The following is a 14,277-nucleotide window of genomic DNA, read 5'->3' on the forward strand; positions in this document are numbered from 1 at the left end:
AGTGTGTAGTGTATAGTGTAGTGTATAGTGTAGTGTATAGTGTAGTGTCTAGTGTAGTGTATAGTGTAGTGTATAGTAGTGTAGTGTATAGTGTAGTGTATAGTGTAGTGTATAGTGTAGTGTATGGTGTAGTGTATAGTAGTGTAGTGTATAGTAGTGTAGTGTATAGCAGTGCAGTGCATAGTGTAGTGTATAGTGTAGTGTATAGTGTAGTGTATAGTAGTGTAGCATATAGTAGTGTAGTGTATAGTAGTGTAGTGTATAGTGTAGTGTATAGTGTAGTGTATAGTAGTGTAGTGTATAGTAGTGTAGTGTATAGTGTAGTGTATAGTGTAGTGTATAGTAGTGTAGTGTATAGTGTAGTGTAGTGTATAGTAGTGTAGTGTATAGTGTAGTGTCTAGTGTAGTGTCTAATATAGTGTCTAGTGTAGTGTATAGTGTAGTGCATAGTGTAGTGTATAGTAGTGTAGTGTATAGTAGTGTATAGTGTAGTGTATAGTGTAGTGTATAGTAGTGTAGTGTATAGTGTAGTGTATAGTGTAGTGTATAGTGTAGTGTATAGTAGTGTAGTGTATAGTGTAGTGTATAGTGTAGTGTATAGTAGTGTAGTGTATAGTGTAGTGTATAGTAGTGTAGTGTATAGTAGTGTAGTGTATAGTGTAGTGTATAGTGTAGTGTATAGTAGTGTAGTGTATAGTGTAGTGTATAGTGTAGTGTATAGTAGTGTAGTGTATAGTGTAGTGTATAGTGTAGTGTATAGTAGTGTAGTGTATAGTGTAGTGTATAGTGTACCGCCGCTTTCCACGCGTGACGATATAATTTGTTTGCAAACACCCACTCACCCCCCCACCCACGCACGCACCCCCCACCCACCCACCCACTCACCCACCCACTCACCCCCCACCCACCCACTCATCCCCCCACCCACCCACCCACTCACCCACCCACTCACCCCCCACCCACCCACTCACCCCCCACCCACCCACTCATCCCCCCACCCACCCACCCACTCACCCACCCACTCACCCCCCACCCACCCACCCCCCCACCCACTCACCCCCCCACCCACCCACTCACCACCCACCCACTCACCCCCCACCCACCCACCCACTCACCCCCCACCCACCCACTCACCCACCCACCCACCCACTCACCCACCCACCCACCCACTCACCACCCACGCACCCACCCACTCACCCCCCCACCCACCCACTCACCCCCCACCCACCCACCCACCCACCCCCCCACCCACCCACTCACCCACCCACCCACTCACCCCCCACCCACCCACTCACCCCCCACCCACCCACTCACCCACCACCCACCCACCCACTCACCCCCCACCCACCCACTCACCCCCCACCCACCCACCCACTCACCCCCACCCACCCACTCACCCACCCACCCACCCACTCACCACCCACGCACCCACCCACTCACCCCCCCACCCACCCACCCACTCACCCCCCACCCACCCACTCACTCACCACCCACCCACCCACCCACTCACCCACCCACTCACCACCCACGCACCCACCCACTCACCCCCACCCACCCACTCACCCACCCACCCACCCACTCACCACCCACGCACCCACCCACTCACCACCCACGCACCCACCCACTCACCCACCCACCCACCAACTCACCCCCCACCCACCCACCCACTCACCCCCCACCCACCCACCCACTCACCCCCCCACGCACCCACTCACCACCCACCCACCCACTCACCCCCCACCCACCCACTCACCCACCCACCCACCCACTCACTCACCACCCACTCACCCACCCACCCACTCACCCCCCCACCCACCCCCCCACCCACCCACCCACTCACCCACCCACGCACCGACACGTCCTGCAGGTTTGTCCGGGGGTCACGCGGCTACGGGCTTCAGGTTACGAGGGACTTGCTGCTCGCTCAGCGGCCATTGTCCGTGGCATCGTCTCCACCCCTCCGGGGCCGTGTTATGGGATTCCCTCCCGGAGGGTTTCGTTGGTTTATTCGGGGCGGGGGGCGTCTGGTCAGATCGCGTCGGAGAAGTCAACTTGGCGTCCTGGAACCCGGCCAGCCATCACCCGACACCGCCAATTCGTTACAGCACCAGTGTGTAGTGTATAGTGTATAGTAGTGTAGTGTATAGTAGTGTAGTGTATAGTAGTGTAGTGTATAGTAGTGTAGTGTATAGTAGTGTATAGTAGTGTAGTGTATAGTGTAGTGTATAGTAGTATAGTGTATAGTAGTATAGTGTATAGTAGTGAAGTACCGGTGAAGACGCTGGACACCCAGGTTGAGGCACACGTATATTTATTACAAGTTGTTGGTACAGGACAGCACCAGAGGGGGTATCGGCCCCCTCACCCGGATAACTGGGGATACACTCTAGCTAATCCTGACCTACCCCCAAGTCCTCCACTAACGGGCTAGGGGAGGCTATCTGGCCCGACACTGGTGAGTCGGGCTACGGTCTCCGGAGTCCCAGGGTACTGACCCTGGTTCACGGGACCACGCCTCTGGCTCGGTCCTGCGCAGCCCTTACAAGGGCGGCGTCTCAGGGGAGTCCAGGGCTCTAGCTAGAGGATCTTCTCTCTTCCTCCTTCGTTCCCAGACTGAGCCACGAGCTCTCTCTGTCATCCCCCTTGATACCCCCATCAGGATCACAACCCCCCAGGCTGCCCGATGCGGACGTCGTTGCGGGCACCGCCCCGTGTACTCCCGGAGCTCCGCCCACTGTGTTTGTTCCCCGTTGGATCCTATGCACATACAGCCCTCCCGCAACAGCCCTACAGTAGTATAGTGTATAGTAGTATAGTGTAGTGTATAGTAGTATAGTGTATAGTAGTGTAGTGTATGGTAGTGTAGTGTATAGTGTAGTGTATAGTAGTGTATAGTGTAGTGTATAGTGTACTGTATGGTAATGTAGTGTATAGTGTAGTGTATAGTAGTGTAGTGTATAGTAGTGTATAGTGTAGTGTATAGTAGTGTAGTGTATAGTGTAGTATATAGTAGTGTAGTGTATAGTAGTGTAGTGTATAGTGTAGTGTATAGTAGTGTAGTGTATAGTAGTGTATAGTGTAGTGTATAGTAGTGTAGTGTATGGTAGTGTAGTGTATAGTAGTGTAGTGTATAGTAGTGTATAGTGTAGTGTATAGTAGTGTATAGTATATAGTAGTGTAGTGTATGGTAGTGTAGTGTATAGTAGTGTAGTGTATAGTGTAGTGTATAGTAGTGTAGTGTATAGTGTAGTGTATAGTAGTGTAGTGTATAGTAGTGTATAGTGTAGTGTATAGTAGTGTAGTGTATAGTAGTGTAGTGTATAGTAGTGTATAGTGTAGTGTATAGTAGTGTAGTGTATAGTAGTGTAATGTATAGTAGAGTATAGTGTAGTGTATAGTAGTGTAGTGTACAGTGTAGTGTATAGCAGTGTATAGTAGTGTAGTGTATAGCAGTGTAGTGTATAGCAGTTTATAGTAGTGTATAGTGTGTATAGTAGTGTAGTGTATAGTAGTGTATAGTGTGTATAGTAGTGTAGTGTATAGCAGTGTAGTGTATAGCAGTGTAGTGTATAGTAGTGTATAGTGTAGTGTATAGTAGTGTAGTGTATAGTAGTGTAGTGTATAGTAGTGTAGTGTATAGTAGTGTAGTGTATAGTAGTGTATAGTAGTGTAGTGTATAGTGTAGTGTATAGTAGTATAGTGTATAGTAGTATAGTGTATAGTAGTATAGTGTAGTGTATAGTAGTATAGTGTAGTGTATAGTAGTATAGTGTATAATAGTGTAGTGTATGGTAGTGTAGTGTATAGTGTAATGTATAGTAGTGTATAGTGTAGTGTATAGTGAACTGTATGGTAATGTAGTGTATAGTGTAGTGTATAGTAGTGTAGTGTATAGTAGTGTATAGTGTAGTGTATAGTAGTGTAGTGTATAGTGTAGTATATAGTAGTGTAGTGTATAGTGTAGTGTATAGTAGTGTAGTGTATAGTGTAGTGTATAGTAGTGTAGTGTATAGTAGTGTATAGTGTAGTGTATAGTAGTGTAGTGTATAGTAGTGTAGTGTATGGTAGTGTAGTGTATAGTAGTGTAGTGTATAGTAGTGTATAGTGTAGTGTATAGTAGTGTATAGTGTATAGTAGTGTAGTGTATGGTAGTGTAGTGTATAGTAGTGTAGTGTATAGTGTAGTGTATAGTAGTGTAGTGTATAGTGTAGTGTATAGTAGTGTAGTGTATAGTAGTGTATAGTGTAGTGTATAGTAGTGTAGTGTATAGTAGTGTAGTGTATAGTAGTGTATAGTGTAGTGTATAGTAGTGTAGTGTATAGTAGTGTAGTGTATAGTAGAGTATAGTGTAGTGTATAGTTGTGTAGTGTACAGTGTAGTGTATAGCAGTGTATAGTAGTGTAGTGTATAGCAGTGTAGTGTATAGCAGTTTATAGTAGTGTATAGTGTGTATAGTAGTGTAGTGTATAGTAGTGTATAGTGTGTATAGTAGTGTAGTGTATAGCAGTGTAGTGTATAGTAGTGTATAGTGTAGTGTATAGTAGTGTAGTGTATAGTAGTGTATAGTGTAGTGTATAGTAGTATATAGCAGTGTAGTGTATAGTAGTGTAGTGTATAGTAGTGTATACTGCATATGTAACCATAACCTCACCCCCCCCCCTCCCCACATATACATGAATTCCTCTCTCTATACATCAAGTAACCTTAACCGCCCTCTCCCTATAGACATAAACATAACTCACCAACGATACAATTAACGTGTCACCCTAACCCCGTCCCTGTACACAAAGCCGCGTCTCTATACAATCTGTGTGCGTGCGTCCGTGCGTAACTCGAAGCGTCTGCGTGTAACTCGAAGCCTCTCTGTGAGTGTATATATACCCCAGACAGACAGACAGATAAGCAGATAGACAGACAGATAAGCAGACATACAGACAGACAGACATACAGACATACAGACAGACATACAGGCAGAGATACAGACGAGGAGGAGGAACAGGGGGTGTTGGACAAGCGGCGTATTCTCTCTCCCGTCAGATGTGAGGCCGAATTTGCGTCGCGATGATTTCATCTCGTGGTGGAGCTTGAGAGATTGTCGCGATGATGCACGCGGCGATTGTGTGTGTGTGTCCGTGGTCAGTCGTGCAGTCGACCGTGTAGTGTTTAGTGTAGTGTATAGTAGTGTATAGTGTAGTGTGTAGTAGTGTATAGTGTAGTGTATAGTGTAGTGTGTAGTAGTGTATTATAGTGTATAGTGTAGCGTATAGTGTAGTGTATAGTAGTGTATAGTGTAGTGTATAGTAGTGTATAGTGTAGTGTATAGTAGTGTATTATAGTGTATAGTAGTGTATAGTGTAGTGTGTAGTAGTGTATAGTGTAGTAGTGTATAGTGTAGTGTATAGTGTAGTGTATTATAGTGTATAGTAGTGTATAGTGTAGTGTGTAGTAGTGTATAGTGTAGTGTATAGTAGTGTAGTGTATAGTGTAGTAGTGTATAGTGTAGTGTTTAGTAGTGTATATTGTATAGTGAACAGTAGTATATAGTGTACTAGTGTATGGTGGCGGTGTGTATCGTATTCCAGTGTACAGTCGTGTAGTGTATAGTAGTGTAGTGTATAGTGTAGAGTATGGTAGTATACCTGTGTGTGTATCTGTGTGTGTCTATGTGTGTGTATCTGTGTGTGTATCTGTGTGTGTCTGTCTGTGTGTGTCTGTGTGTGTATCTGTGTGTGTGTCTGTGTGTGTATCTGTGTGTGTGTATGTGTGTGTATCTGTGTGTGTGTATCTGTGTGTGTGTATGTGTGTGTATCTGTGTGTGTGTCTGTGTGTGTATCTGTGTGTGTGTCTGTGTGTCTGTATCTGTGTGTGTATCTGTGTGTGTGTATGTATCTGTGTGTGTATCTGTGTGTGTGTGTGTCTGTATCTGTGTGTGTATCTGTGTGTGTATATATGTGTCTGTGTGTGTGTATATGTGTGTCTGTGTGTGTGTATCTGTGTGTATCTGTGTGTATCTGTGTTATTTCCTTCACAGGGAGACTCTGTGGAGGCTGCTGATGCTGATCTGGGCAACGCTCTACCAGGCGCCCGGATCAGAGTCGTCATACACCACAATCCGTGAGTACAGCAAGGGTGGGTGGGTGAGTGAGTGGGTGGGTGAGTGGGTGGGTGGGTGGGTGAGTGAGTGGGTGAGTGGGTGGGTGGGTGAGTGGGTGGGTGAGTGGGTGGGTGGGTGGGTGGGTGAGTGGGTGGGTGGGTGAGTGGGTGGGTGGGTGGGTGAGTGGGTGGGTGGGTGGGTGAGTGAGTGGGTGGGTGGGTGAGTGAGTGGGTGAGTGGGTGGGTGGGTGAGTGAGTGGGTGGGTGGGTGAGTGGGTGGGTGGGTGGGTGAGTGGGTGGGTGGGTGGGTGGGTGAGTGGGTGGGTGAGTGGGTGGGTGGGTGGGTGAGTGGGTGGGTGGGTGAGTGGGTGGGTGGGTGAGTGAGTGAGTGGGTGAGTGGGTGGGTGGGTGAGTGGGTGGGTGGGTGAGTGAGTGAGTGAGTGGGTGAGTGGATAGGTGGGTGAGTGGATGGGTGAGTGAGTGGGTGGGTGAGTGAGTGAGTGGGTGAGTGGATGGGTGGGTGAGTGGATGGGTGAGTGAGTGGGTGGGTGAGTGAGTGGGTGAGTGGATGGGTGGGTGAGTGGATGGGTGAGTGGGTGGGTGAGTGGGTGAGTGGATGGGTGAGTGAGTGAGTGAGTGGGTGAGTGGATGGGTGGGTGAGTGGATGGGTGAGTGAGTGGGTGGGTGAGTGAGTGAGTGGGTGAGTGGATGGGTGGGTGAGTGGATGGGTGAGTGAGTGGGTGGGTGAGTGAGTGGGTGAGTGGATGGGTGGGTGAGTGGATGGGTGAGTGGGTGGGTGAGTGGGTGAGTGGATGGGTGAGTGAGTGAGTGGGTGAGTGGATGGGTGGGTGAGTGAGTGGGTGAGTGAGTGGGTGGGTGGGTGGGTGAGTGAGTGAGTGAGTGAGTGGGTGAGTGGATGGGTGGGTGAGTGGATGGGTGAGTGAGTGGGTGGGTGAGTGGGTGAGTGGATGGGTGGGTGAGTGGATGGGTGAGTGAGTGGGTGGGTGAGTGAGTGAGTGGGTGAGTGGATAGGTGGGTGAGTGGATGGGTGAGTGAGTGGGTGGGTGAGTGAGTGAGTGGGTGAGTGGATGGGTGGGTGAGTGGATGGGTGAGTGAGTGGGTGGGTGAGTGGGTGGGTGAGTGGGTGAGTGGATGGGTGAGTGAGTGAGTGGGTGAGTGGATGGGTGGGTGAGTCAGTGGGTGGGTGAGTGAGTGAGTGGGTGAGTGGATGGGTGGGTGAGTGGATGGGTGAGTGAGTGGGTGGGTGAGTGGGTGAGTGGATGGGTGAGTGAGTGAGTGGGTGAGTGGATGGGTGGGTGAGTGGATGGGTGAGTGAGTGGGTGGGTGAGTGAGTGGGTGAGTGGGTGGGTGAGTGAGTGGGTGGGTAGGTGAGTGGGTGGGTGAGTGGGTGAGTGGGTGAGTGGATGGGTGAGTGAGTGGGTGGGTGGGTGAGTGGGTGGGTGAGTGGGTGGGTGGGTGAGTGGGTGGGTGGTTGAGTGAGAGCGTGGTTGGAGGTGGGTGAGTGGGTGGGTGGGTTTGTGGGTGGGTTGGTGGGTTGATGGGTTGGTGGGTTGGTGGGTTGGTTGGTGGGTGAGTGGTTGGTTGAGTGAGAGCGTGGCTGGAGGTGGGTGGTTGAGTGAGAGCGTGGTTGGAGGTGGGTGAGTGGGTGGGTGGGTGGGTGGGTGGGTTGGTGGGTTGGTGGGTTGGTAGGTTGGTTGGTGGGTGAGTGGGTGGGCGGGTGGGTGCGTGGGTGGGTGAGTTTCTGACCCACCCACCCCCCACCCACCCCAGGCTACAACGAAGCTCTGGGCGGCACCGCGACCCAGTCCAGCACCTACGCGCCCCAGCGCTCGGCCAGCATGGCTGTGGACGGCAACACCCAAATGCACTACTTCTACTGCAGCAGCACGACCCTGGCGCTCGACTCGTGGTGGTCCCTGCGCCTGGCGCGCGCCGTCGCCGTGCACGCGGTCACGGTGACCTTCGGCTACGAGTACCCGTACCGGTACATGGACACGGCGCTACTCTTCGTGGGCAACTCGAGCTACGCCGAGTCGCCCGAGAACCAATTGTGAGTTGGGGTTTCCCCGGGTGGGGGGTGGGTGGGTAGGTGAGTGGGTGGGTAGGTGAGTGGGTGGGTGGGTAGGTGAGTGGGTGGGTGAGTGGGTGGGTAGGTGAGTGGGTGGGTAGGTGGGTGGGTAGGTAAGTGGGTGGGTGGGTAGGTGAGTGGGTGGGTAGGTGAGTGGGTGGGTAGGTGAGTGGGTGGGTGGGTAGGTGAGTGGGTGGGTGAGTGGGTGGGTAGGTGAGTGGGTGGGTAGGTGAGTGGGTGGGTAGGTGGGTGGGTGGGTAGGTGAGTGGGTGGGTGAGTGGGTGAGTGAGTAGGTGAGTGGGTGGGTGGGTAGGTGAGTGGGTGGGAAGGTGAGTGGGTGAGTGCGTGAATGGGTAAGTGGTGGTGGTTGGAGTGGGTGGGTTGAATGGGTGGGTGAGTGAATGAGTAGGTGAGTAGGTGAGTGGGTAAGTGGTGGTGGTTGGAGTGGGTGGGTTGAATGGGTGGATGGGTGAGTGGGTGAATGAGTGAGTAGGTGAGTGGGTGAGTAGGTGAGTGGGTAAGTCGATGAGTAGGTGAGTAGGTAAATCGGTGAGTAGGTGAGTGAGTAGGTGAGTAGGTGGGTGAATGAGTGAGTAGGTGAGTGGGTAAGTGGGTGAATGTAACACTGTGGTGAGCAGTGCCATGGGGGGGAAGGCAGATTCCAATCGGTCATCCTCCCTCACGGCGCTTGTAGCCACCACAGCGGCCATCGGGGGCTCTGCACAGGTGCGAGGGGCTGGTAACCCCTCCACCTTCACCTTAAGACTAAACTGCGTGAAAATAAATCTTAACTCAGCTTGTGCCAGAGGTCCCGGGGGGACAGCTGTCCATGGCGTCTCCTGGCCAAAACCCATTTGGCGGAGCCAGGAGATGTAATCTTTTCCCTCGGGGCTCCTCCAGAAATGGCACAAAGCCATCGCGAGTGGCCACGTGGAATGTTCGAACGCTCACTGCGGAGGAGATGCTGCCACTCCTCTGTCGGGAGCTGGACCAGTACCGCCTGGATCTCTGTGGTATTCAGGAGGTCCGGCAGACCGGCTCTGACCTGCAGTCACCATGAGGGGTGGACAGTCCTCTACTCGGGGCAGGAGACTGCCAAACAACAAAGTGTGGCTCTTCTTCTGAACAAAATAATGAAGGAGGCTTGGTAGCGTGGCGGTGAGGTGTGGGAAGCTGGAAGGCTACTTTGGGCTCGCCTTCCCATCAACCAGAGGTGGGGAGAGGTGGTCGTGGTTACTTATGCCCCTGCTGAAGACAAATATCAATGGAGGGATGCAGGCAAGGCCTACAAGTCAAATGCCTTCTGTGACCTCCTGTCACAGGTGCTGGCTAAAGTTGCCCCTTGGGACAGAGTCATCTTGTTGGGTGACTTCAATGCCCGAGTTAGTCATGATGCTGGCACCTTGTCTAGAGTGATTGGAAGGCATGGATCAAATCAGCTCAATAACAACGGTAGGAGGCTGCTCGATTTTTGTATAGCCCATGGGCTTGTAATTATCCAAATGCTGTTCCGGCATCGGCGCATCCACACAACATCATGGATGCATGCCGGGTCCAAGCAAGAACATCTGCTGGACTACATAGTGACGAAACAGCGGATGTGGGCCCATGTCCTTGACACCAGGACCTACCTTGGAGCTGATCTTGCCGCTGACCATCGACTTGTCATCTGTAAGATGCGCCTGCCATTCTTCCACTCCGGTGGTGGGTGTACAACCAGGACCCCATTCAAACCCACAGTGGCCTGGTCTCAGCTAGCTGATGAAAGTTGCGAGAGTTTAATCATCGCTTGCAGCTGGGGTTGGCATCGTCCCCCATTCCTCGTGATGCTGAGGGGAAATGGGTGAGGTTTAGGACTGTGGCTCTTGCAGCTGCTTTGGATGCTTTGGGTGCACGGTCCAGACCTCCCCATTGACCCTGCGTGAGTGGCTGGGTGAGTGGCTGGGTGATTGGGTGGGTGAGTGGGTGGGTTGGTGGGTGGGTTGGTGGGTTGGTGGGTGAGTGGCTGGGTGAGTGGCTGGGTGATTGGGTGGGTTGGTGGGTGGGTTGGTGGGTGGGTTGGTGGGTGGGTTGGTGGGTGAGTGGGTGAGGGGTGGGTGGGTGAGTGGATGGGTGAAGGGGTGAGGGATGGGTGGGTGGGTGGGTTGGTGGGTGAGTGGCTGGGTGAGTGGCTGGGTGATTGGGTAGGTGAGTGGGTGGGTTGGTGGGTGGGTTGGTGGGTGGGTTGGTGGGTGAGTGGCTGGGTGAGTGGCTGGGTGATTGGGTAGGTGAGTGGGTGGGTTGGTGGGTGGGTTGGTGGGTGGGTTGGTGGGTGAGTGGCTGAGTGAGTGGCTGGGTGATTGGGTAGGTGAGTGGGTGGGTTGGTGGGTGGGTTGGTGGGTGGGTTGGTGAGGGGTGGGTGGGTGAGTGGATGGGTGAAGGGGTGAGGGATGGGTGGATGGGTGAGGGGGTGAGTGGGTGACTTAGTGACTGTGCCGATGCTATTGCACGTGGCCGACACTTAGTGACGAATGCCAGTTGTTGTTGTGTTGTTGTTGTGTTGTTGTTGTGCTGTTGTTGTGCATCACAGCTGCCAGAATCTGAGCATCGCCCAGGTGGCGACGGTGGGGACATTCGTGTGCAGCGGCGCCGTGGCGAGCTACGTGCACGTTGTACTGCACGTGAACTCGTACATGTACCTGCAGCTGTGCGAGGTGCAGGTCTCCAGCTTGCCGCTCGCCCCCAACGAGAGTACGTGGCCTGGCTATGACTACACTATACACTACACTATACTACTATACACTACACTATACTACTATACACTACACTATACTACTATACTATACACTACACTATACTACTATACACTACACTACACACTACACTACTATACACTACACTATACTACTATACACTACACTATACACTACACTATACACTACACTATACACTACACTATACACTACACTATACACTACACTATACACTACACTACACACTATACACTACACTACTATACACTACACTATACTACTATACACTACATTATACACTACACTACTATACACTACACTATACTACTATACACTACACTATACACTACACTATACTACTATACACTACACTATACTACTATACACTACACTATACTACTATACACTACACTACACACTACACTATACTACTATACACTATACTACTATACACTACACTACACACTACACTACTATACACTACACTATACTACTATACACTACACTATACACTACACTACTATACACTACACTACACACTACACTACTATACACTACACTACTATACACTATACTACTGTAGTAGGACCGAATTAGGTGCACACACACGCAGCTTGGAGGCAACACTATTTATTAAACGGTACATAATATAACGCTGTACATGAGGTGGTGACCACCTTCCTCAACTCACTAACACTCTGGAACGCGACACAGACTGGACCAGGCAGGCAACGGCCTGCCTGGCCCAGGACGACGACTCGGGACTTGACGACCGATGATGTCTTCACTTCGGAGTACAGTACAACAGCCTCGCTCTGCGTTCACACCACGCTTATATCTGCTTTGGCGTGGCTGGCTCCGCCCCGGCGTGGCTGGCTCTCTTCAGGCCACGCCTCCCTTCCCAGGACACGCCTCACTTCCCCCACCTCTGGGAAGGTCCGGATCCCTCCAGCACGTGACCCCCCAGGCACCCCCTTGGGGCCCCCAGCCCTCGTACAGGCCGACACAGTAGTGACCATTCTATGTCACTACATCACCCCCCCCTGTATAAACACACAGCCGTCCCCGGCTGTAACACAACTGTGAAAAATCGAAAAGGTGTGCCTCCGAACCAGCAACATCAATAAATGACCGGCGACCGATAAGAAATACAATCACGTAATATATACAGAATCGACGAGGGTAAAAGGGAACCGCATAGAAAACGGGGAATAAACAACAAATATACATGAAAACTGGCTAACCCACTTACGCTCCAGCACAGCCCCCCCCCCCGTTAGAATCACGCATGCAATGACAGTCACCCGTTAGCACCCCCCCGCCTTTCCGACGTGGCGTCACAACCAGTAGCACGCGTCGGCCATATCGGGGGGGGAATTTCCATGTTACCACCCCACCGCCTTTCCGACGCGGCGTCACAACCAGTAGCACGCGTCGGCCATATCGGGGGGATTTTAACCCAGTCTCTCTCCAAGACTCGCATCGCAGCATATAGCTGTACCGACCGAGCTGAGACGACCCAATCTCTCACTCACTGCACAACATGCACCCTAACAACTGAGGGATACAGTCTCAACGTAACAGGACAACTCCACCTGAACCTTACGAATCTCCAGCCCACTGTTTCAACGCGCCTCGGAGGGTCTCAACCTCCGAGCCGTCAGGTCAAGCTGTCAGCCATAGCATGACGGGACCACACTCCCCGAGCCATGTGAGCGCACAGCCCACAAGGCTAGACAAGCCACAGAGTGTCTCGATCTCCGGGCTGTCAGGTCAAGCCGTCAGACACAGCATGACGGGACCACACTCCCCGAGCCATGTGAGCGCACAGCCCACTAGGCTAGACAAGCCACGGAGTGTTTCAATCTCCGGGCTGTCAGGTCAAGCCGTCAGCCATAGCATGACGGGACCACACTCTCCGAGCCATGTGAGCGCACAGCCCACTAGGCTAGACATACCACGGAGTGTTTCAATCTCCGGGCTGTCAGGTCAAGCCGTCAGCCATAGCATGACGGGACCACAACGTTCATGTTAGACACGCAACACTCACTGGGCCATCCTGGTCAGGACCTGCGCCCCAAGATAGGTGACAGCCAGCAGCACAATTCCAAATCCCTGGCAGCATGTCACCATCGCAATTTAACACCATCACAATACATACAATTTGAATTATGATTCCCCACAGAACTGATCCAATGCCGAACAGGTACGCACAATTTGTGACGATCCCGAATATTCAATGGTCACAACAATACACCTCACATCCCGTATCCGTACACATCATCTCCGAGACTCGCATTGCAGCATGCAGCTGTACCAACCGAGTGGAGAGAGCAACGCAATTTGATGGCAATTAACGGAAACGCACCCCCGATCCACGTAGAACACAAGGAGCATTCCCGCACAAAAGACATCATCTGTGCAACAACGGACAGGAACCAACCAGTGAGTTTGAAACAAATCGAACCTGTCATTTCAAAATCCCCTTCAACATTAACCATGGGACTCAGGGCATTCGAATTTTGAGAGAAAAAAAAAACTAGACACAAACGTCCAAAATCGCCGAATTGATTAATACAGTATATGCAGTATACGAAGTTCGTACAGTCAATCATTTGGCGCAATGCTCCATCCAGTCCCCACATATAAACAACAACAATCCTAGACAACCGCAACAACAAACCAATCCTAAACCCCTACGCCAAGCATCAAAAACGCCACACAGCAACACACCACAACACCAAGCACCCAACTAACATCCCTATGAATAGCAAACCAAAAGCCCTAAGCCAACCTCTTCCTGGCCACAACATCACAACAACAATATAACACCAAATAACACTCGCACAAGCCAAAATGCAAAAAGAACAGAGGGAAAAACCGTCCGCGAGGAACACAAAACCGGAGAGTCAAACTGAAAAAGTCCCTCCCAGCAGTGTCTCCAACGTCGAAACCCTCTCTTCAATCACGGGCCCCTCTCGCTCTCACCACCGATGCCCTCCCCCGCTCTTCTTACTTCAATGTGGGGAGGGAGGCCCGTAATCACAGGGCTGCAGCGGCGCGCCGCCAGGCCGGCGCAGCACACAAGGCGCAAAAGGCGGGAACGCCGCCACCGCGAAAACACTGCCGCGGTGAAAATGGCGGGAACGCCGCTGTGGGAAGTGCGGGAACGCCAACACGTTGAAATGGCGGGAACGCCGGCAAGTTGAAGTGGCGGGAAACGCCGGCATGGTGCAAATGGCGGGAACGCCGGCGCTGTGAAACTGGCGGGAACGCCGCCGCAGTGAAATGGCAGGAACGCCGGCACCGCCGAAACGGCGCGAACGCCACAGCTGCGTCATCTTGCAATTTCGCCATCACTCA

General features: G+C 51.8%; 1 protein-coding gene across 1 annotated transcript; it reads left to right on the forward strand.

Annotated features, from left to right (window-relative positions):
- Positions 1–4,981: 4,981 nt before the first annotated feature.
- LOC144953708 (fucolectin-5-like) lies at positions 4,982–10,935 on the forward strand (the record flags this gene model as incomplete). Its single annotated transcript, XM_078884268.1, has 4 exons — positions 4,982–5,039; positions 6,032–6,114; positions 7,885–8,164; positions 10,752–10,935. Coding segments are annotated over exons 1-4 (549 nt in total), but the record flags the coding sequence as incomplete, so codon positions are not given.
- Positions 10,936–14,277: the final 3,342 nt, after the last annotated feature.

This window comes from Lampetra fluviatilis, chromosome 81 (assembly GCF_964198595.1).
Source record: "Lampetra fluviatilis chromosome 81, kcLamFluv1.1, whole genome shotgun sequence".
NCBI classification, from domain to species: Eukaryota; Metazoa; Chordata; class Hyperoartia; order Petromyzontiformes; family Petromyzontidae; genus Lampetra; species Lampetra fluviatilis.